A 25000-nucleotide genomic window follows, 5' to 3' on the forward strand; every position below is an offset into this window, starting at 1 on the left:
TCGCTTTAAATGAGCAGCCTCGTGAGGAGAGCCCCTCCCCTCTCTGTCACTCACTGTCCACAGCTGCAGTGCTCCGCGACCGTTCTGAGTCTGAGCTCTCTCCCTCTCCCCTCACCTGTCACCGTTTGGCGTTTCAGCGACTATCAAACTAATCGACTGACTGTCAATTACAACTTTGAAAACAATAACGTTGGCATGCTTGTGCGGACAACGTGAACTTGTCGCGTGCTGACCGAGGCAACTACACAGGTTATAACGCAAAATGGCTAACTGGCGAGAAGTAGTCTATCGCAAATTACATTGTGACTGAAAAACTTGAGATTCTACATAGACCTACACAAAACAAGAAAAAAACTTCTCTTGAAAGAACAGGCAACACGCACAACACAGGAAAGCTTTGTAACACTGTCATAGATTGTAGAATTCCCTGCACAGACTCATTGAGTTTCACACCGTCCACTCTCCCTCTGTTTGGTGTTGCAGCGACTACAAACTAATGACCTGGCTGTCCATAAGGCTACAACTTTAAAAACAATACCGTTGATGATTGTTTTGGAAACGTGCTGACAGGCTGTAACTCAAAATAGTGAACATGGCGAGACTGACACGTCATTCGCAAATTACAAGCGTCATGTAAACGGCGCATGGATCGGAAAATCAGATCATTGTTGATGCAGATATGATTATAAATGGTGAAAATGAAGGAGGGAATTCCAAAAGGTTAAAGACAAGTAAAGATACCTTATTTTGGTGCAGCAGCTGTGCAGAGCCAGCACCTAGGCTGCAGGCAGCGCCAGGTGTAAAGGCAAAATGGTTGCGTGAGGAATTTAATATCTCTGGATCGGTTTTTTGATCGGCATGTTTTTCCGATCACCGATCAGGCTATTTTTGGCCATTATCGGCTGATCCTGATCGGCTGCTGAGCAATCGGAGCACCTCTAGTTTTGATAATAGCAATAATCATTCCTTTATGCCTAGGGCTGGACATGATATGTGTATCAGAGACAATGTCAGAGACGATGATCTGGAATTTAGGCTTCATCCTGTGTCTAAGCATACAGTGCTATCTGCTTTATTAGCAATTGATAGTCGCAAATCCACTGGAGAAGACCACCTAGATCCCCTTTTTCTTCGCACTGCGGCATATATAATAGCAGAGCCATTATTGCACATTTTCAATTATTCTATTTCCACTGGAGTTGTCCCTACACTATGGAAATTTGCACACATTACCCCGTTGCACAAGGGGGGTGATAAGACTGACCCTAACAACTATCGACCAATATCCAAGCTACCGTGTCTCTCAAAAATACTAGAGAAGTTGGTAAATGATCAGCTCAAAGAATTTCTAAATACCAATAATATTCTGAGCCCTCTCCAATCAGGCTTTAGGCCTAAACATAGTACAGTCACTGCTGCTACTAAAGTAATTGATGATATTATCACTTCTCTTGACAAGAAAAAACATTGTGCTGCCATCTTTGTGGACTTATCCAAAGCATTTGACACTGTGGACCATTCTCTGCTTCTACAAATTCTGCCTGGTATTGGTTTTAGTGCAAGTGCCTGTAAATGGTTCCAGAGCTACCTATCAAACAGACACCATACTGTAAAATTGGGTAATACTCAATCTGACCCCCTGCTAATAACCAAGGGGGTCCCACAAGGTTCAGTATTAGGTCCGGTACTCTTCACCATGTACATAAATAGCATACTCTCTCTCCTTTCCAACTGCTCTATTCATCTATATGCAGATGATACAATTTTGTATTGTGTTGCAGATTCTGTACAGCTAGCATTGGAGAATTTGCAGCAGTCTTTTAATATTCTACAAAATGCCCTCATTGGTCTTAAGCTTCTACTTAACGTAAGCAAGACTAAATGTATGGTCTTTACTCGATCTAAGCATGGCATGAAAAATGATTTTAATATATCTACTTTAGATGGGTCTGTTATTGAGAGAGTATCACATTATAAGTACCTGGGAATCTGGCTAGATGACAAGTTCACATTCAAGAAACATACTGACTGTCTTGTCACTACGCTCAGACAAAAGCTATCTTTCCTGCACAGAAATAAATATCACTTTCCTGTTTTCTGCAGAAAAAAGTTAATTGAAGCTACTTTTCTGTCTTCCCTTGACTATGGTGATGTTATTTACAGACATGCACCACTCTCTAATCTGAAGGCACTTGACACTGTCTATCATTCAGCTCTTCGTTTTATTACTGGGGATCCATATAGCACTCATCATTGCCTGTTATATGATAAAGTTGGGTGGGCTCCACTTTCTCACAGAAGGGACATGCATTATTTTATTTTTATTTTTAAGGCCCTCACTGGTAAACTCCCATTTTATATTTCATCTCTTTTAGTTTGGCACTCCAACCCATATCAAACCCGCAGCAGCAACTTTTTACTGGAGGTCCCTTATGCCCGCACTGAACTGGGTAAAACGGCTTTTAGTGTCTGTGGACCTTCACTTTGGAATACCCTACAACAAAGGATAGGTCTTCAAGCCTTAGTGTCATTAGAACATTTTAAAGTAATACTGGGAAGTTTTTTATCACATACTTGTACTTGTTTTAACTCATAAGTTTTAATTCATAGTTTGTCTTAATTTTTACCTCTTATATGATTTATGTTGCATTGTGTATGTTGTATATATATATGATTTTATATGTGTAATTGTTTGTTTTACTCGACATCATTGTAAATGAGGGCTGGGCTCTCAATGATTCTTCGAGTTTAAATAAAAATGAAATGAAATGAAATGAAATAAAATTGTAGTAATAAACACATCGATGTGAACACACCGGCCATCTCTAAAAAGGTTTCCTTATGGGTTTAAGGAAAACAGGCCTCGAAGTTGTTTAAATATTTTCCACGATAAATCTTCCCACCTGTGCAGCTTTGGATGTCTGAGGGTACGCGTGGCCTAGTTTCACAGGAACATTCTCTGCAGGTTACGATGGCATTTGTTTATATTTATGATAGCACATGGTGATAGCTTGGATATGCCTTGTGTTTCTTTTACGGATGCCACTGGTTAAGGCAAATGTCATAGAGGTAGCTGAGGAAGAGAGTCAGAGTCTCATCCTGAACTTAAAGATAGAATTTGTCATTTTAGTAGTAGTTTATTTCAAAAATGTATGCTACCCATTCTGAAATGTTATCATTTTCATGTCTATTTACCACCACCAAGCATTCTAAGTTTTCATCATGACTTGGAAATGTGCACTTTTCATGTATGAATAGGTGGATCCTCTCCATGACCTCCATTTTGAATTTCCAGTCATTAGACGTACTCTACCTCTAAGCATGTGTAACCAGGGCCGCTGACAGTGTTGGCTGGCCCCAGGACGAATTCATCTGATTGGGCCCCAAACCCAATACATGTAATGTAATGAGGACACAATTCTGGGGCCCCTATCTCCCTGGGCCCGGGACAAGTTGCCCCTTTGTCCCCCCTTGTTGACTTCCCTGTGTGTAACTGTAATGAGTTGGTGTCATGGCTGCCGATAAATGTCATGGCAGCAATCCACAGCGAGCTCTGAGGTTGGGGAGACACCTTGCCCCAGTTCTCCCGCTATAGAGGCCTAACGTACCCAGCACACAGCTGTGCGGACTGAGGCACCTGTGAGCCCCAAACTTGGGTGAAGGTCTCAACCTTCTCAACGACAGGAAACTTGCTATGGGTTGCTTGTCACTGCTGTGGTGAGGTGTGCGAATCTAGGAGTGTATATGTGTGTATTAGTGTGTGTGTGTGTGTGTGTGTGTGTGTGTGTGCGTGTGCGTGTGTGTGTGTTTGATAGTGCGCATGCACACACAACAGTGGGGTTAAGCGTCACTCACACGCCTAGGTGAAGAGCACAGGATACGATCCTCACGCTCATGTTGATGGCTGGTGTGTGTTTGTTCGCCACATGCATGTCATCTCACTTATAAATTCGCTATTGTTGTCGTTGCATAACTAATTAATTATTGGCGGTGTTAATCAAGCTTATTTGTGAGAGGATAAACGTTGCTGTGCTCCTGTGGTGATGGATACAGAGGTCCAGGTCAACGCCTCTGATCTGTGAAGCTGAGGAACCTTGACGTCTGAAAAAGCGCTGGGAAAACGCCATTAGGTAAGATATTCTTAAACACCAAACACAAATTATACAACTTAGTTTAAACTGAATGTGGCTGTTTTTTGAAGTACCAAAAGTGTGTTCTACAAAAGGTTGGGGCCTATTGAAAATTTTAAAAAATCCAAATGATTGGATGTTTAAACTTTGATGATCGTTATGTTGATTGATAACTTTGATAATCGTTATGTCTAAAAGCAGTACTTCAGTAAAATAAAATATTATATGTAATAAAATCATGAATAGACATACGAAAATATAGATAAAATATAAATAAAATATAAAATTGTGATACTACGTTATCGAAGCCCGAAATTTGTATGTAAAAATGCAATTACCCTTTTTCTGTGTCAGTGATGAACGTTTGGAAATATTCTGCTTTGTTAGCTATTGTTCGGAGGTTTCTCTAGATACAAGACACAAGCATCTTTACATATCTGCCCTGAAACCGAGGACCGAATCGCTTACAAAAGAAAAAGCCAGACAAAATCTGCTGTGTTTTACACATGTAGAAAACAAAGATGTGTTGATGTACAGGATATCCTGGAGGTCTTCGTGGTGCTTTTATATGGGGCAGTGAATATGTCTTCACAGCCAAGCTTTTGAGCTATATATAGCCTTCTTCTGAGTCCTGCATATATACCTTCACATTGTCTTGCAGTGTTTTCCAGAGCACTTTCATTGTTAGCTTTGATATGGCACCTGTTGCTTTTTGTAACCCACTGTGTTTATCTTGGTTTATCAACTGAATAGCTAGCGTACCAGCCTCGCTAATCACGATGAACCTGCTATAAGCCACATGTTTAGTACAAATTTTCTAACAACAAAATAACAATTTAGAGATATGTGTGAAATGCTGAGTTTTCTTTCTCATTTTCTTTCAAATCATTATTTCTTGATAATACACCATGAAATTACCCACATCAACAAAAACTGTTTTTTAAACTTAGTCAATGACTTATGTATGATGGAAATTATAAAGCAGGGCTTAAACTGTCTGTCTTCTGAAGTTTGCGATTCACTTGCCGAAACATTAACAAAAAAAACACCGGAGTTCAAACATTCAAACGCTAACGTCAACATTGAGACCGTCGAAGTTACAAATAGATCTCCGGGATAGGCCGCACTGCTGACAATCAACTTGCCTAACTCGCGAATCTGAAGGCTTTGACCCTTGCGTTGCACTGCAGTGGAAAATAGTGACTCTGTTTTGATGTCCTCCACAAGACAGGGTGGATTTTCCCAAAGGCATCCCTGGCCCTCGATCCCCCTCTCCCTTAGGCCCCTTCACCCAGCAAGGGGCTGTGGTTGGGCTGGGGTGGGATGGATGGTTCAGAGGGTATATAAGGGGGTCAGCCTTTTCCCCCATTCAGCAGTAGAATTTCTCACGGGTTTGGAGCCCGGGGGCCAAAAAGCTTGCTGGTAGGCCCACCGACCCCCGCTTGCGCGACCCGCCCAAAGGGAGATTATGCCGCCATGGGACACGGATTGTTATGAACACTTATTATACATACTGTAAAGACATGAATGCACACACACTCAAATACATGTACACACAGACATACAGACGCACAGACACAGACACAGACAGACAGACAGACAGACAGACAGACAGACAGACAGACACACACACACACACACACACACACACACACACACACACACACACACACACACACACACACACACACACACACACACACACACAGACACACACACACACACTTTCAGATTTCCATAAATTAGGACAATGAAAATCATGATCATGATACAGTGTAGAGTAGTTTGTATTTGTTTTTCAAAGGCGGAAGTTGTGCATCTCCAGTTACAGTAAAAGGAAACCAAGAACAAGACCAAGACCCGGAAATCACTTTAAGTCTAACTTTGGTCTACTTTAGTTTGTGCTGCTCCAAAAGCAAATAAGCAGTGCAAAGAGTAGGATACTATTACTGTGTTATGTGGGAACATCATGAGACAACTAAGAAACAAAGACACCAGCAAACTCCAGACTGCTCTTACTGTAATTTGAGTGCGATTTCCTAATACGCTACTCTTCTTTACTTCTTTTTACAATATCACAAGAGAACAATGTCAGCCTCAAACTACTTGACAAACTATCTACGTTGATGATATCGTAGTGTAGCCTATTCCACAACATTAATAAAAATCCACAGTACTACAGTACTCAATTTCTTTCACATTTTATTTATCTAACTATAACTCCTCTCTCTGCAACTCCTTTGACTGTCTGTCCATGACAGAGGCCATGGGGTGCAACTGCAGCTCCGACTACTATGATGAGGACTGGGTGGAGAACCTGGACGAGAAGTGTGAACACTGCAACTGCCCCATCCCACCGGGTGCCCTTAACCCGGTGAGAGCAAGTCAAGTCAAGTCGAGTCTAGTAAAATCAAGTCAAGTCAAGTCGGCTTTATTATCAATGTTTTTCATATGCACAGGTCATACTAAGGCAATTGAAATTACGTTTCTGTCTCTACGCCATTTGAAGACATAGACATGGAAGGGACAGATATTAAACTGCAAGACAGGACAGCGGGACACGAGTCCAGTCTTGCGGAAAAAAATCAACTATATGCTTTGTGGTGCCGTCAAGATATAGCCTCGTTTTTTGTGGTTGGCCAACGCTCGCTGTCTCTGTTGGTCCGGTCGCTGTCTGGGTGGGAGAGAGGGCGAGAGAGAGAGAGCGAGTGAGAGAGATTGAGCATCCGAGCAGCGTGCATATCGGGAGGGGAGCCCTCTCGTTGTGTCAGCTTTGTGTCATCTCTCCCTTCCTCCAACGTTGTCCCTAACCTTAACCCTAAACCTAACCTTAACTCCTAACCTTAACCCTAACCCTAACCTTAACCCTAAACTTAACCCTAACCCTAACCCTAAATTGCTTGTTTGAAATGTTTGATTACCGTATGAGTCCCATTTCCAGTTACCCTTCACTCACGCTTGATTGTTGACGTCCGTCCCCATTATTCTTCCCCCCAGAACCAAACTACCCCAATTGTCAATTCCCCCTTTCGTCACCTAATCACGAAAAACGAGGCTATATCGTGACGGCACCATGACGCTTATAGTTGATTTGCTCTGTTTTCACGAATGGCACGAGATACGGTTGACACATATGGTTATGAGAGAGTAACAGAGAGCAGCAAGGCGTCCTGTCCATATGCCCTAACCATCCAGCTGAGCAGTACGCTGCCCCTTAAGCAGGGTGATGGGTTAGGGATACACACGTAAGTAATATTCTTTGGGGCTTTTTGCCTTCCTTTAGATAGGACAGTGTGAGAGCAGACAGGAAGTGAGTGGGAGAGAGAGAGAGAGATGGGATAGGGTTGGGAAATGACCTCGGCTGGACTCAAACTTGGGTCCCCATGGGCAATGGCATGTAACCCGTATGTGTTCAGGTGTATTAGTGCACTGTGCCACGACATCCCCCGTGCTGTTAACAGGCTAACTGGTAGTTCATTTCGGCGTCGAAGTACATTCTGACAGAACACAGGGTGGGCACGGTCTAGGGTGAGCAACACAGAGCTACATAAGTTCTATTTGAATCACTATTACAATTGTGCTATAAATATCAATACCACATCCTCTACATAACACTCACACCTACGTGATAATGCCCAAAGTAAAAATTCACAAATTAGCCTATATATATCCTAAGTCAAATGTGGCTCAGTGTCTGCCTGATGTCATTTATGTAAATGTTTATGTAGGCTACCGTAAACTCGGTCACACAGCTTGTCAGGTACAGTAGTTACAGGATACTATCATTAAAGCAAAGTAGTATATTTTTTTAGTCATGCTATAGGATGCAAGGAAACTTGACTCGCATTCGAGCTGCACAGAGACAGCTCGCTCCTATGATCTTTTTACGGCAATTGTAGCAATGGAGGAGCAACATGATCTCCAACAATTCTGTGCTCCTGGACACGGATGTTAAGGACACAAAATCCGTGTCCAGCCTAGCAACCAACTGGAAAAGGTATTTCTCAAAAATATGTCTTTAATGACAGGTTAAGGTTAGGGAATGTTTTGGTCAGGGCACAACTTAAATTGCTATAGCATTATTTTGTTTAGGATTAGCATTTGGTATGTATTTTCTAATGATAGAGTTAACACAGTGCTGTGGTAATAGCCTATAGAAAGCACTTCCGTGTGCCCATCACAGAAAACAATTCCGTGTCTAGGAGCACGGAAAACAATTCTGTGTCCAGGAGCACGGAATTTTGGCAAAATCTGTTCTCCTGGACACGGATTTCTTGTCCTTAACGTCCGTGTCCAGGAGCACGGAATTTTTGGAGATCAGGCTGGGAGGACAGTAAATTCAATTGAGAGGTGCATTCATCCCAATTGCATGTTGATGCACCATTTAAAAACATTAGCCAACATTCATTTTACAAATATTTTTGGGGGCCTTTTTGCCTTTATTACATAGGAGAGTCTAGAGAGGACAGGAAATGGTTGGGAGAGAGAGAAGGGGTGGGAAATGACACAAGCCGGATTTGAACCTGGGTCCTATCCCCATGGACAACGTGTTCATAGTATGACATTGGCCCAGTGTGCCACAGACAGCGCAAACCCATATCAACATAATGGTAAAGAAAACCTTCTAGTAGGCCTACTTCATTACGGCCAACATCACTGTATTTATTGGGGGCCAATACCAGTTACTATTAACTGTTTAGGTTTAAAGTTTAGAGTTTAGGCTAATGACTTAGTGATGGTCTTGTTCACATGTGCTTTCAGATTATGAGCAATGTGAAAGAGAAATGTCAGTTGGAAGCGGCCTAGGCTTTTGTTGCAGGTGTCCTTGGGGCGAGATTGAAAATTAATGCATTCCTTCCACACTCTATGCAGACCTGCCTGCACATAATCTAGAAGGAAATTGTCCTTTGTGTCCACAATCAGTCTAGAGTCGGTGACGGTAAATGCAGTGTTGTGCATGGCTTCCTGCTCTGTGACAAATTAAAATACCATAAATTGAAGCAGTTGAACAACACCACCACCACCAACAACAACACTGGCAAGGAGTTTGAACTTTGCTGATAGCCACCCACGAGTATGAACAATGAATGTTCATTTTTTTTTTTAGAGTTATGGAAAAGGGTGCTCCCTTTGTTTGAGTAATAACTTGTTTGTGTTGCACAGACAGACTTCAGTAGGAACTTGTATGCTTCCTTCTCGTTAGGGAAACAACTGATTACGGTACTTCTGATTTAGGAACAATGAACCCCGAACAAATGTAACCTGCTTGTTGTGCCTGCACAATATGTATGCTGGCGTGCGGTGATAATGATGGTGTGGTTTTGTTTTACCACACTCTCAATGTGCAAACCAGCAGAAGTGCATGATCATGTGACCCACCTGTGAAACATCTCTTCCACATGAAGGTGGTGAATTACAATTAAACCTACAACATCAAAGTTATAGGCTGCTAAACAATACAATATCTGACAGTAAGACATGGCTCAGACTAATTGTTGGAGTCAAGTATGGAATAGGGTTACAGTACATGACTAACATGACTAACATCGGTATCAGTGTGACATTCATGTCTCACTTCTTGTGTGTTTCTTCCCAGATGGTTCAGATTCTCTTCCGTCACTGCAGTCCCATCACTTGTCCAGGGGGACATTTCTCGAAAGCACAGTTGTTAGCAGTTAGCAACTTGGGTAGTTGCCAATGGGAATTTGCATTGCAACCAACAAAGTATAGCTTACCGTAGTTAGCAACTACACTTTCGAGAAATGCACACCAGAGCTATAAATCATGTCTTTATCTGTTTCTGTTTTCTCCCCTCATCTCATCCTGTCTTCCAGTTCCAGTACAGAGATGACCCCCAGGACTTCCACCCCGTCCACTATGAGCCACCAGTGAGCCCTTTGCCAGGTAGGCTATGTGTCTTAAAAACGACAGCCTTCTGGGCACTCATATACAGGGCACTGTGTCCTGTATGGTCACTGCCTTAACAAAGCCATTTGTTTCTGGTGTGCATTATGAATATACTGGTACTAGTTACACTACGAATGTAACAAGTACAAAATACATTGAAATGTCTGACTCCTATGCCAATTATCATGCAGCTTAGAATGCAGCCAATATGTTTATTTAAAGGGGCACTGTGTGAGATTTTTAGTTGTTTATTTCCAGAATTCATGTTGCCCATTCGCTAATGTTACCTTTTTCATGAATACTTACCACCAGCATCAAAGTATCAAGTATTCATTCAAAGCATCAAGTATTCATTATGACAGGAAAAATTGCACTTTTCATACATGAAAAGGGGGATCTTCTCCATGGTCAGCCATTTTGAATTTCCAAAAATAGCCACTTTTAGCTGCAAAAATGACTGTACTTGGACCATACTCGAAAATATTTGTTTAATACTTAGTAAACTTTCATGTAAAGATCAAATTTGGCAATAGGCAGCCCAGTTTCAATAAGCAGCATAGTTGCAGTACCTTTTTTGACCATTTCCTGCACAGTGTCCCTTTAATAACGAGATACTATAGTTCAATTATATAGTATACTTCTGAAAAGGTACACTTATCTATTTTTGAGATGGCGGTCTGTACCACTTACACTTACACGTACAGGATTGGCAGGATTAGTATTGGGATTTGGATTTGGATTAAACACATTTTAGAACCAGTAAATGGATAATGCAAAGAAAGTCTCAGTTATAAACAAATATTACTATCAAAATGTTCAGCGACGTGGAAATGTTAATCTTCAAACCAGACGTTTGGTCTTTAACCAAATCCTTTCAAAAAAGGGTTGTAAAGGGATTTTATACCAATAGGCCTACTCATTAGAATAATTACTCATGCATCTATAGCTTACAGGTCCTTAGCTTCTCGTACAGTAAGCCCAAATTCAATACTTGATCACAATGACCTAAAAACAAACGTGTATTACATCCCCTTCAGATAGTGTTATGAAGGTATTTAGGAAACAAGAATACACAGAATACTAATAGTACCATTGGGAGAATACATTTAAGCATCCCTGACTACAAACTGTGTGAAACTGCTTGCTTTAGTATTGATTTAGTCAAGCATGCTTTCTGACAACAAACTTATTTTATCATTAAATACATAAAAGTCCTAACTCATTCTGCTGTTGGGTCTGGTTGCTGAATCATGGGGATTAGTTGGTCTCTGAACTTTTCTAGGACACACTTCATCGATAGTGTACTTCAGTATTGGAGAAGGAGTAAAGACCTAATCTTTAGGTATACCTTTGAAACCCCCAGATTACTCCAAGGGACACCACCATATACACAGTAAAAGTAACCCTGAAAGGCGTCTTTGCTATTCATACGACTCACGTGAGAGTGCTTAGTGAACCCGACATTAGGGCTGCTCTCCCTGAATCAGGGCACCGCTGGTTTTGTCTGCACGCTTTGTCTGCTGTGCAGACCCCAAAGAGGAATTACAGACGCATGGGCATGTAGCCTGCCAGGCTAAGTGGAGCATTCACAGACAAAACCCAGGGCTGGACGGGGACTAAAAAAAAGAATGACCCGGACGTTTTTGGCATTGGCCTGCCCCTCACAGTTGTCGTCTACACTATAACCTGATAGTCCACTGCCTGGTTATAGATGCACCAATGGTCGGCCCCATCGAAATTGTCAGCTGGTCTCTAAGGGTAGTAACAACAACAACAACAACAACAACAAAACAAAAACAAGGAAAAGCATCAACCCTTGAGGACTGTCTGCCCACTGGGAAATGCCCTATATGCCAGATGACCAGTGCAGCCTCACTTAAGTTCCCGTACAGTGAGCACTCTGGAGCTCTGGAGCTTTAATCCACAGCCAGCCCAGTGAGCTATGGCTTTGCTCTCTTAAATACCAGAAGGCCTGCCAGCCAAGTTCACTACCTACAACAGCAGCAGCAGCAGCAGCAGCAGCAGCTCAAAACAAAGTGTTAGTACATGCTCGATTTTTGTGTTTTGTCCACGAACACTTGCTTCATTGTTTGTGGGTTATGTTTACGCACACGGTATGCCTGTAAACCAGTCCCTCGGCTGACCTGCAATGACTAATGTGTCAGATATTTCATTCATACACACTTGTGTATACTGAACTGTAAACATAGCCTACTCGGGCTATATTCAAATCATACAAAATATGCAAAACAAACACTGCCCCAAAAGTCCAGAGGGCAGCAGCATATCTAGTTATTGTTTACACTCTACAGAAAAACTCCTTTGTCTTGTCACTAGATAACTTGCCACTTCCCATAAAGAAAGTACATAAAAGCATCCCCTCTTTTACCTGAAACATGGAATGGACAGACAGCTTTCTGAAATGATATTTCTCATGGTCAGTCCTCAAAGAACCACTGGCCTCTGTCTTTGTAAGACAAACAAGTGGTCTGATGTACTGTTATGTTTTTCTCATCCGTGTGTTTTTTTTTTACTCATTTGTGAAGATACAGACAATTTGATGGTGGCCCTGTACACCTATGAGCCCAACCACAGTGATGACTTGGGCTTCGAGAAGGGAGAGAAGCTGAAGATTCTTAGCAGGTGAGTGTGCAGTACTCAGCATGCCTAATACAGCCAAAGCAGACCATGGGGTCAAGGCCCAGGACCTTCACAGAGCCTCCTCACACATGAGTCAGACACAGGCCTGGCTGTCACAACCAGGCAAGCAAAGAGGCCAATTGTCTAGGGCTTCCAACTGAAAAGGGCCGCCATGGTAATGACTGGTTATGTACTTGTTTTCAATGTACTTAGCAAGGACAACTTTGTGAATGAGTCAAGACCCTCTCACAAATCGTTACAAAATATTTAAAAATAGTTCTAAACATATTAAATATTGGTTCAAAGTGTTATTTCTACACTATTGCCACATTGTTGCAATAATAGCATTATGACTAGTGTTTTTAGTCAGTTGTTATAAGCGTTTTTAGCCGTTTTTTTGTCGGGGTCGGGCCACCATGGCGTCGGAGTGTAACTCATTGTAGGAACACTACTGCCAAGACCCCTCTAAATTCAATGGTCGAGAAGTACAATGATACTGCTATCAAAATCTCTCTTGAGGGGCCCTCCCCAATAGTTTGAAGAGAAAAGGGTCCCCCCCCAAGTCCCTCTTTGCCTAGAGCCCCAATATACCTTGAAACAGTCCTGGTCAGACACCCAGATGTGAAAATATTGCACTTAAAACACTTCAGGTTGAAATAAGAACGGAAAGTCCCTTAGGGCAGACAGCAGGAGACAGTTCACGTAGATAAAGGGGAAAATTGGGCTGACTGAGGCCTGTTAACTGACTGCCGCTGCTGACTGCAGTTTCTCATCCGTCCTCCTTTTTTTCATCATGTTTGCGATGATGTCATATGCTCTTCTTCCTGTTCTTCATCATCTTTGGTCTGTCTCTCTTTTTCTTTTTTGAAGGGATGACCCTGAATGGTACATGGCGGAGTCTCTTGCCACAGGCCAGAGAGGTTACATCCCACACAACTTTGTGGCCAAGTGCAACTCCATCGAGACTGAAGTGTAAGCGCCGCTGCTATGAAGGACACACAGGACACGCTGATTTATTTGTTTCACTTCCTTTCTTGGGAAATGAGACGGCTATTTGAGGGAATATGTTTTTCAAACATTTGTACATAAAAAAAGTACTGTTGACCATTATGGCACATAAAACATTGCTGATTGTTGTGCTTTATGTAATTTTAACCTTCTGTCTTTTGAACATTATGTCACTTAGATAATATATCTTTTTTGTTGTTATATTAACAACAAAAGTTGACTATATTTGGGGCTTTTAGCCTTTATTGTGATATGACAGTAGAAGCAGAGAGAGTAGAGAGAGAGAGGTTCCATTGGCCCATTGTTTCCTGGTTCTATTATGGCCCCCCTTAGGCAGACCTAGGCAGACCTAAGGACTGTTCTATTCATTGTAGGAGCATTATGACACGCCCCTTTAGGCAGACCGGAACCTGGTCGTCAGGTGCCCATAGAAACCTATTATGTTGGCATATCTCTATTAAAGAATCTCTGATAGAAGAGCAAGACAGGGCCCTGCCATGGCCAACCGGTAGGGCACTCGCCTGCCATGCAGCTGACCCAGGGTCGATCCCCGCCCGGGTCCTTTGCCGACCCCTCCCCGTCTCTTCCCCAATTCGCTTCCTGTCCACCTCTCACACTGTCCTATCAATAATTAAGTCGAAAAAGACCCAATATATATATATATATTTTTTTTTTAAGAAGAGCAAGATAGAACTGTGATTCAGACTGGAACTTGAGTCCATATGGGCAGCTGACTGTGTGGTACAGGTGTATTAATGCAGTGTCCCACAGTATCATATTGTTATCTTTCTATGTATCATATGAACCATGTATAAAGGTGACATCATAGACATAAGACACTTTCTTCAAAGAATAAGTTTTCTCTCACAATGCTATGAAGTAACCATGGCCATGGAAGACTCCCCCTGTGGGTCAATTGAAAGTACATGTATGCAGACTGTGTAACTGACTCTGTATGGCCTCTCTGACCGCAGATGGTTCTTCAAGAGCCTGTCTAGAAATGACGCAAACAGACAACTCCTGGCTCCGGGAAACACACAGGGTTCCTTCCTGGTTCGGGAGAGCGAGTCAACCCCAGGTACAGTACTGTAGGACACCAAAAGCAGGGGCTCACACTGACTGCCAAATCTTTGGCCACGTGCTCACAGTGGCTCATCGCTCACACATGAAGGATGTAATTGTTTGTTTAAAATACATCAAATACAGCAGGTCAAAAACACAAACTCTGGGCAAAAATGTAGGCCTACGTACAAAAACACAAAAGCATCCTCTCCATCAGTGTGACGGTAAAAGACACTGACAACAAAAAATACTTGATCTGCCAAAACACAAAGGGTTCTCCTCACATTTGTTTGTGTATGGCTTTCAACACTATTCGTGTTTGCAGTGCAGCTCAACCTTGTCAAAAGCACCAGTTGTAACAGTTCACTAGAGTCTACCAGTCCCACAGTTGGGAGGACCTGTCATTGGCTCTCATTCCATATACTGCTATTTGTTAGGAAATGGATCGCACTCAGTTTTTCTTCTTTCTTGTTGTTTTCTTTTTATTTTAACATTGCAGGGACTGATATGATATGACATCAAAACTGAGTGCGATCCATTTCCTAACTACTAGATTACTTCAGAGACGCACCAACAAGACAGAAGAGCGCGGTGTGTGGAAGATAACCATATACTGCTATTTGTCCACAGGTAGTTACTCTCTGTCGGTGAGGGATTTGGATCAGACCTCGGGGGATGTCGTAAAACACTACAGGATTCGCAACCTCGACGGTGGTGGATACTACATCACAGCCAAGATCTCATTTACTTCCCTGACAGAGCTGGTGAAGCATTACTCACGTATGTATACTTCTTAACACATGGCATGGGATGTGCTCATTGCTCATTATTTAACAGCAAAAAGGTAACAAATAAGTTGTGATGTGTTAATAATGCAATATCATAGTCAGGGAAGCCCATGGGACATGGGCGTCAGTTGTCCCTGGCCCAGGGATGGGGTGTGGGGTGTATTTTGTGGGGTGTATTTTGTCTCAGGCCTGACCAAAGCTGTCAGCAGCCCTATAGTCATGTTTTAATGTTGTAGTTGAGTTGAGTTTAAGTCTTTCAGTGTACAGGGAAGTGAATCAATGTGCACACATCAGCTCACAACTTACTTGGCCTGTTTCTACACGTCATGAGCTAACAATACTGTGTGTTGGTCAGTGCTGCTTTTGAAGGTGTGCTAGAAACATGTGCATTGTGCAGGGCTGGACTGAGGGAGAAATAGGGGCAGAGCACTTTTGGCTTAAAGGGGGCCCTCATAATTAGTGTCGCAGAACTGACACAGAACTGACGCAGAACAGACTTTTTTTTACATTTCTGAAAATAGGGGCTCACAAGGGTGGGGACCCACTGGGAAATGCCCACTGTACCAGATGGCCAGTCCAGCCTTGAATGTGTGCTATCATTTCAAAACTACATCAGTCTATCAGAGTGAAAGAGACATGCTTACCAAATGTTAGAGGAAGAGGAGAGGGGTTACATATACAGGAGGCTGTGACACTTTCTTTTCATAAACAAGAAATCAGTGACAGAAGTGACGTTGACAGAAGTGACGCAGAAGTGACGTTGCTGGTGTTAAATTGTCTTGTCATGGCATTTGACATTTTTCTGTCTTTTGGCTGGTGACAATTACTTTACTGTGTCTTACATATAAATTTCTTAGATGTTTTGGCAACCAACCCATTCATTTCATGCTGAGTTGTTGGTCTTTTTTGCTTTAAATGACAATTGGGTCATTTCACGTGAAATCAGACACTTTGGGACCCGACCGACACAGATTTCAATCATACTTGCTGTGCCTGTTTAGTAGCAAGGTAGCAACCCAGAACTGCATTTGTGTGAATCTGACACCAATATTAAGGGAGAAACAGACTAGCGAAGGTTTGCATATGAGGGTAGGACACTATGCATTCAGCCTCAATTATATCAGTCAGTGTAAGTCACAAAAAGATGTCCGTGGTGTTATTTGAAAGCTCTTTTCTGGCTCTACAAATTACACAAACAGCATAGAATACAACAACCCTCAGAATATGAATTATCATAAATTGAAAAATTTAAAATTGAATATCAAAAAAACTTATATTTTAAAATGGCCAGTTCCTTGTCTAAAGATAGCCTGCAATGTCATGAACAACACCTGAAATGCTGGTGTTTGGTTCTTTATTCATTTCAGAGATAATGGGACTCAAAAATATGGCATCATACAAATCACCTTGTAATAATATGGTAAAACCATTGTAATATCACATGACAGCATGTCTATCAGAATATGTGAAGGATGGAGATGGTCCATGAGGATGCAGGAAGTTCAGTTTCACCTCTCCAGTGCTCGGCATACATTCCTCAACACATGCTAGCCACTAGTTGCCATCATATACAGCTACAACATACCCTTCGATGCTTGAACATTTTAAAAAATCCTTTACTGAGCTTATACTTTCAACCCTGCCTTCTCTGAATGCTTAAAATTGTCTAACTTCCACTGTGTCCATTGACAATGGGCAGAAGCCGTGTAGTTTTTGAGTACCTGAAATAGGGACCGACGAGGGTGCAGGGCCCACCGGGAAAATGCCCGTTATGCCAGATGACCAGTCCAGCCCTGTCCCTGACACTACTCTATTACTACTTCAATACAACTCGTTTCAACCTTGATGTCCCATTATCTCTGAAATGAATAAAGAAACAAACACCCCATTTTCAGGTGTTGTTTATGACCGTACAGGCTATGTTTAGACAATAAACCAGCCATTTTAAAATATAAGTTTGTTTGATATTCAATTTTTAATTTTTCAATGTATCATAATTCATATTCTGAAGGATGTTGTATTCCATGCTGTGTGTGTAATTTGTAGAGCCAGAAAAGAGCTTTCAAACAACACCTCAGAGACATTCTTTTGTGACTTACACTGACTGATATAATCAAGGCTGAATGCATACTGTAGTGTCCTACCCTCATATGTAAACCTTTGCCAGTCTGTTTCTCCCTTAATATTGGTGTCAGATTCACACAAATGCAGTTCTGGGGTGCTACCTTGCTACTAAGCAGGCACAGCAAGTATGATTGAAATTCGTGTCGGTCGGGTACCAAAGTGTCTGATTTCACATGAAATGACCCAATTGTGAACTGTCAAACCTCAGTTAGATAGACTCTATAGTAACCGACTAAGTCCTCTCTATTTCATTCATGCAGAAAATATGTAAAAACTTAACATTCAATGAACTGCTTGAAACATTCAATGAACTGTTATTAAATGTTTACATGATGGAAAATGTGTTTTTCCTTTCTTTCTTTCTTTCTTTCTTTCTTTCTTTCTTTCTTTCTTTCTTTCTTTCTTTCTTTCTTTCTTTCTTTCTTTCTTTCTTTCTTTCTTTCTTTCTTTCTTTCTGTCTGTCTTTCTTTCTGTCTGTCTTTCTTTCTTTCTTTCTTTCTTTCTTTCTTTCTTTCTGTCTGTCTTTCTTTCTTTCTTCCTCCTCTCCCCCCTCCTGCAGGAGACGGGGATGGCCTGTGCACTCGTCTGATGAAGCCGTGCCAGAACCGCGTGCCCCAGAAGCCCTGGTGGCAGGACGAGTGGGAGGTCCCCAGGGAGTCCCTCAAGCTGGAGCGCAGGCTGGGGGCCGGCCAGTTTGGAGAGGTCTGGATGGGTAAGTGATATGGCTGTAATGATATTGTATCGAATCGAGAAATCACGATACACAGAGTCACAATACTATATTCGTAGACCTATATACGTATATTCGTAGGAGTTTCTTCACAAAATATCTGGTCATTTTCTTACGCATTCTTACGCATTACTTCTTTGTAAATTCAAATGATTTACAACTAACCTGTCATAAATGACTCTGAATTTGACACCCACCAGAAAAATGACTGAGCTCAGCTGATGAGGTGTGGTGAGGTGATTGTGAGTTTCCTATCAGGGTGAGCACCTCGGTGAACCTTGTCAGTGAGTGATATAGGGGAGCCTATTAGTCACTAGGAGACCTGGCCAGGGTTCCCTGTGTGGGCTGTGTGTTGCCCCGGGCCCCCACTCTCGGCCTGTGATTTCCCAAACACTGCGATTGTGGAACTTGCTCAACACCAGCCCCCGGGCCCTTTTTTTTCAAGCAACCTTTGCAGAAAAAAAGCCGCACAACATGTTCAGCTGTGTGTGGCGTAAAGTGATGGGGGTTGGGCTCTTTCCGGAATACGTACAGTAATTACTTCATAGAGTATGGCTCAAAGAGGAGTGAAGAGAGGAGGAGGAGACACAGGCTGTAGAATGTTGATGATATAGGCGTACTTTGTTTGTCTACAAGATTTCATTAAGTCAAAGGGAAAGAGTATAAGATGAGTGTGTGTGTGAGAGAGAGAGAGAGAGAAAGAGAGAGAGAGAGAGAGAGAGAGAGAGAGAGAGAGAGAGAGAGAGAGAGAAGCAGGTAGACATGCAGGCAGGCAGGTAGAGTACGTACTGTGATGATACATTTCATTGTTGGTTCTGCAAAAGGCTGAGGACCCATACATCCACTATTTAGATTTTGATTGACTGCATTTTGGTTGATGCAGTTTGAGTTTCTTAAAGGGACACTGTGTGAGATTTTTAGTTGTTCATTTCCAGAATTCATGCTGCCCACTCACTAATGTTACCTTTTTCATGAATACTTACCACCACCATCAAATTCTAAATATTCATTATGACTGGAAAAATTGCACTTTTCATACATGAAAAGGGGGATCGTCTCCATGGTCCGCCGTTTTGAATTTCCTAAAATAGCCATTTTAAGCTGCACAAATGACTGTAATTGGACCATACTAGTTCATATTTGTTTATTATAACTTTCATGTAAAGATCAAATTTGGCAATAGGGAGCCTAGTTTCAATGAGCAGCATAGTTGCAGTACCTTTTTTGACCATTTCCTGCACAGTGTCCCTTTAAGTCGCTTAAGTAAAAACGATTATGATGAAGGTAGGGCTGGTGAGTAAAGACGGTAGGCTAATGGAGAAGTAAAATATGGCAATGGTGTGGTGTAGGGTGGAGAAGCGTTGACAGGAGATGTCTGTTTATTGGACTCCATCTTGTTACTCAGAATTAAACAGGAAACAGCAGTGTTACAGAGATCGGCTTATCTGTGGAGGTAATCGGAGCCCCTTGCTCTTGTTATGGGTGGTGAGATGGGAGGGTTTTTTGCCATTGTTAATCTCCCTTTTGCCAAACACAATGCCACATTTAGACAAGGCTCTCTGTGAAACTGAGTTAAAAAAAAATAATCCTGGCTGTTTTATCAATGCTTAGTTTGTGTTTCTTTAAGCTGCAGCCCTTATTTCCCACGCCAGCTTTCTTTCTCTCTTTTTCCATCTCTCCATCAACGTCTTATAGTAGTCTATGTGCACCCATATCATCATCTGTTGTTTGCATTTCTTTTTTCTATTATCGTGGATAGGCAATGGTTTGTGCTCATCAAAAGAACTGCTCTACCGTGCAGTCTACCCACACTGATCACTGTTCTGATAACACAGTTTGCTTGTTTCGCACAAATAAGCAAAACAAATGTTGTTACTCTTGCATGACCTGTCCGGTACAATTGACTGTTGGTAACCTATGTTCCCTTGCTGTGGCACGCGGAAAATAACTCACAAACCTGGAATAAAATCTCGTAAATCTTATCGTATCATCTAAACCAAACATGAACTTGGCCATTTCCTCATCACATTCAGGTGTGCATGACAGCCATAGCAAGGTCCATCAAGTGTTGATTCCTCTTGCATGACTTAATCAGTATAATTGGCTCTGTGGCTGTTACGGTTCTCTTGTGTGGCACGCGAAAAAAAAAACAACTTTGGAGTAGTTACGAAATCTAAAGCAATCATGATCAGAATGAGAATGAGAGCTAAAGCACCACTTCAACCAAAACCATGTTTTTAAAGTCTGCATTATTGTTTATAGACCTAAGACTTATTTGGCTAATTCTGTAAATGATGCGGCTCCTTGCAGAGAGACTTGAAGTGATAATTAAATGTATAATCAGATCTACAGTGATAATTAAAATAATTCAAATGAATAAATAAATTGTGTGGTTGTGTTTTCCCATGGCACTCAGGTGTGTACAACAACCACAGGAAGGTGGCCATCAAGTGCCTGAAAACGGGCACCATGTCCATCGAGGCCTTCCTGGCGGAGGCCAATCTCATGAAGGCCCTGCAGCATGCTCGCCTGGTGCGCCTCTTCGCCGTGGTAACGGCAGAGCCCATCTACATCATCACAGAGTACATGGAGAACGGTGAGAAACATACGCTCTATCTACAGGATTTCAAGCATCATCAGTCATGTCAAGTTACAGTACACTATAGTTTCTGCCCTTGCCTACTACACAGTAAAAAAGTTCTCTTTTTCGGGTGATGACAGACACCCTTGATTCAATGCATTTAAGCAAAAGACGCATCCGGTCGGTGACATATGTAAATATGCATGCCACTGTTTCCGGGATGGTTTTCTGTGGTTCTCTGCCTGAAACCGGTAGGCGTTTACACTCACTTCGCTTCAAAATGGAATTGGTTTGATGTCATTGTGGGCTAATCCAACACTTAGAGTGCAGGAGCTAATACTCTTTATAGAACAGTGTCAACTTTGAGAGATCTCCTCCGAGCGAGACTGATCATTGCCTGTAATAATACTTGAAAATAAATAAACATCCACCTCCCCTGAGAGATACGGAGCCTTGAGAGCGTGGTGTCCCAGAGAAGTTGTGTGTAAACAAACTAACAAGCAAACAAGGGATTTGTGCATTGGGGGTATGTTATGAAGCTTTCTTTGACTTATTACTGAGGAGATAGTGAAGATGGTGGATTTAGGGACGGCGTAATGAGTGGAAAATGGCTTTGCATGGGGCCTGGAATAATCCCCACACTGTTTATTATAGCATTCATTTCTTGGGGTCACTTTGATGATGCATGACATCCGGTCTATCTCAATTTTCTTTTTTTTCCGCATCAGTTTAAACGTTATTGCCACCCACTCCATTCAGCACACTAGACTATCTCAGTTGAAAGATTAGACTAAAGATTGGCACGGGAAACTGTAGATAAACTCTGTCTTGTTTGGGTTTTTTCCTCGTTGCGATAAAAAATATTCCACACTATTCAAAGTCTGACTTTTTTTAAAGGTTGGAATAGAGGATGCATAACATCCGGACTTCCTCAATGTTCTTTTTTCAGCATCAGTCTAAAACATGGTTTCTCAAACTTTTTCAGACCGAAGACCACTTTGTCCCCCCAAAATATGTTCAGGGACCGCCTGTCAACTGAATTGACAGTTAATGGGTGCTAATTTGACACTGCTAATTTCGATGCAGATCACTTAGTTTCTTATCCACATCCAAAAGACTTATTGTCTTATTGTAGTGAAAATTCTATGTTTAGCTTTGTAATAATGTTACAAATATAGCTTACTCCTGGTAAAATAGAAATCCCCTCACGGACCACCTGAGCTTTGTCACGGACCACTAGTGGTCCCCGGACCACACTTTGAGAATCACTGGTCTAAAACATATATATCCACCCACACCATTCGGTATCCCAGCTAAAAGATTTCAGTAAAGAGGGGGTGCTGTGGTGCAGCGCGTTAATACACCGTACTATGGGCGAGCGACCCGCATTCGAGTTCAGCCTGGGTAAATTCCCAATCTTACGTCTCTCTCTCTCCCACTAACTTCTTGTCATCTGTAAATAAAGGCTAAAAAAGCCCCTAAAAAATTACAGTAAAGAGATGGGCAAATACTGTAGAGAAAGACTGCGGTTTGTTGAAAAAGACTTTTCCATGTCAGTTTTAATGGGCGTTTTTGTGGTTGTGTTTTACTCTTCATTTATTTTCAGGAATTTACCAGTTCACCTAACATTAAGATAAAACAAAGTCTTCCCTTGAGGTCCCTGATCCTTAACTTGCCGAGACATTAACTGAAAATGATTCAACTTTCAGTCGACATTACCTCAGGCTATTCTTATCAGTGCAAGGCAAGGAGGGCAAACTCACACTCATTGACCCATTATACATGTCTCTGGTCACGCTATACCGATTTTGAACAGCTAGCCACACATACTGTAAGACTCAAAGGAGCCATCAGAAGCCTGGCAAGCCCTCATGCCCACCGAATCCATGCTGGCATAGCATGAGACCAGGACTGGACTGGTCATCTGGCATAGCGGGTATTTCCCGGTGGGCCCCGCACCCTTGTGGGCCCCTATTTTCAGAAATGCAATTTCTTAATTTATTTTTTACATTTGTGAAAATAGGGGCCCACGAGGGGGTGTGGCCCACCGGGAGTCAGTTCTGTGCCGCTAATTATGAGATGGGGGGGGGGGCTTTCAGCCAACAGTGCCCGGGCCCTATTTCTCCCCCAGTCCAGCCCTACATGAGACACTGTAGAGAACACAAACATCCAGAGCACACTCATAATGTCATCATGGCTTTATGGGACTAAATGCAGGCATTAGGGAGACAAAGGTGGATGGTTGAGGAGGGTGTTGTAGCCACGCTTCCCAGCCCGTGACTCATCCATGTCTCTCTCACACACATGCTGTATGCATGCACGCACATTCACACACAAATACACACATGAAAACACCTCATTCATGTCTCTCGCTCACACGCATGCGCACGCACGCATGGAAACAAACACACGCACAATCTTAAATAGTTTATGCATCATTACACACACATGCACGCGCACACACACACATGCATGCAGCCACACATGCACGCTAACACACACACACACACACACACAGGGATATGCACACAGTCTCACACACACAGGCACAGGCACACACAAACATACACAAACACACACACTCATGAAAACACACAGGCATGCACATAGTACACACATACACATGCACGGATGCACACACACACACAAAAACTCCCAACCACACACACACACACGCACACACACACACACACACACACACACACACACACACACACACACACACACACACACACACACACACACACACACACACACACACACACACACACACACACACACACACACACACACACACAGATGCACACACACATGCACCTGCACATACACACAACAAACTCACACACGCAAGCGCACACACACACACATACACCGCCTCACTGACTTCCTTCGAGCAACACAAACAGAATGTTGCATAAAATGATTCTGGAGCTGATAGGGTAGAGCGCGACCTCCACGCACTGCACTGGCATCATCAGAGATTCTTTAAGTATATAGAGATATGCCAACATAATAGGTTTCTATGGGCACCTAATGTGACCAGGTTCCGGTCTGCCTAAAAGGGCGTGTCATAATGCTCCTAGCATTGCATAGAATAGTCCTTAGGTCTGCCTAGGTCTGCCTAAAGGGGGATTTCCCACCCCCTCCCCCTTGCAATAATAGAACCCGGCAACAATGGGCCAATGGAACCTCTCTCTCTCTACTCTCTCTGGCATCATTGCTTGTTGACACAGGACAGCCAACATGATTGCTTGTCCGGTTTCCGTGGAAAGCTTCGTTCCCTGGCTCTGAAAAACACTCCCTTATAGGAACGGTGGCAGAGAGGTGCGTTTGGGACTGGAGGCGCTTGGCCTGAGATGAAAATAACTGGGAGGTTAAGGCAGGATAGGACCAGAGGTGATGCCTGTTACCGTCTTGAGTGAGTCACACCAGAAAGGGGAAGCTTCCGTTCTGTGATGGGCAGTTATAGCGTGTATATACAAGAGGGCAGCATGTGATTTGCAGCACTGCTATTGTTTTCGCTCCGCAGACCTGGCTGTCTGGGAGGTTAGAATGGCTCCAGTCCAGTGTACAGAAGAGATGATGGTGTGATGAATAATCCTGAAAAGGAGAAATGGATGTCTGTACACTTTCGTTTCTCCTGGACGTGCCTGGTGTGCTTGAAGTGCCACTTCACGGCAAATGCTGCACTGCTGTGAATTGCTTTGTTTTGTCATAATGAACTGAGTCATTACTTTTTTGGGGGGGGGGGGTCAACTTTATCTAGACAAGACAGTGAAGAGTGGGACAGGAAATGAGTGGGAGAGAGAGACGGGGGAGGATCGGGAAAATACCCAGGTCGGGAGTCGAACCCGGGTCGACGGCATAGCAATCGAATCATTGACAGTATATATAGTTGAGTGAAACGGGATCCCTCTGGAGTGGCATTTAAGGGAGATATAGGGTTTCAAGTCTCCCATAGGAATGAATGGGATTTGGCCATTTTTTGGTCTTTTTGGGTCCAACCTTGGCTCCACTTTTGGCTTCAACA

At 42.6% G+C, this 25000-nt stretch overlaps 1 protein-coding gene across 1 annotated transcript in view; it reads left to right on the plus strand.

Moving 5' to 3' along the window:
* The first annotated feature begins 3843 nt into the window (after window positions 1-3843).
* lck (LCK proto-oncogene, Src family tyrosine kinase) overlaps window positions 3844-25000 on the plus strand; it is a 36937-nt gene continuing 15780 nt past the window's right edge. Inside the window, exons 1-9 of the mRNA XM_063183529.1 lie at window positions 3844-4130; window positions 6392-6504; window positions 9965-10034; window positions 12584-12680; window positions 13548-13649; window positions 14660-14763; window positions 15378-15527; window positions 18219-18371; window positions 20806-20985. Of these exons, the coding sequence (XP_063039599.1) occupies window positions 6397-6504; window positions 9965-10034; window positions 12584-12680; window positions 13548-13649; window positions 14660-14763; window positions 15378-15527; window positions 18219-18371; window positions 20806-20985 (964 nt within the window). The 5' untranslated portion in view covers window positions 3844-4130; window positions 6392-6396. The remainder of the gene's footprint in view (window positions 4131-6391; window positions 6505-9964; window positions 10035-12583; window positions 12681-13547; window positions 13650-14659; window positions 14764-15377; window positions 15528-18218; window positions 18372-20805; window positions 20986-25000) is intronic.

This window comes from Engraulis encrasicolus, chromosome 19 (genome assembly GCF_034702125.1).
Source record: "Engraulis encrasicolus isolate BLACKSEA-1 chromosome 19, IST_EnEncr_1.0, whole genome shotgun sequence".
In the NCBI taxonomy this organism is placed as follows: domain Eukaryota; kingdom Metazoa; phylum Chordata; class Actinopteri; order Clupeiformes; family Engraulidae; genus Engraulis; species Engraulis encrasicolus.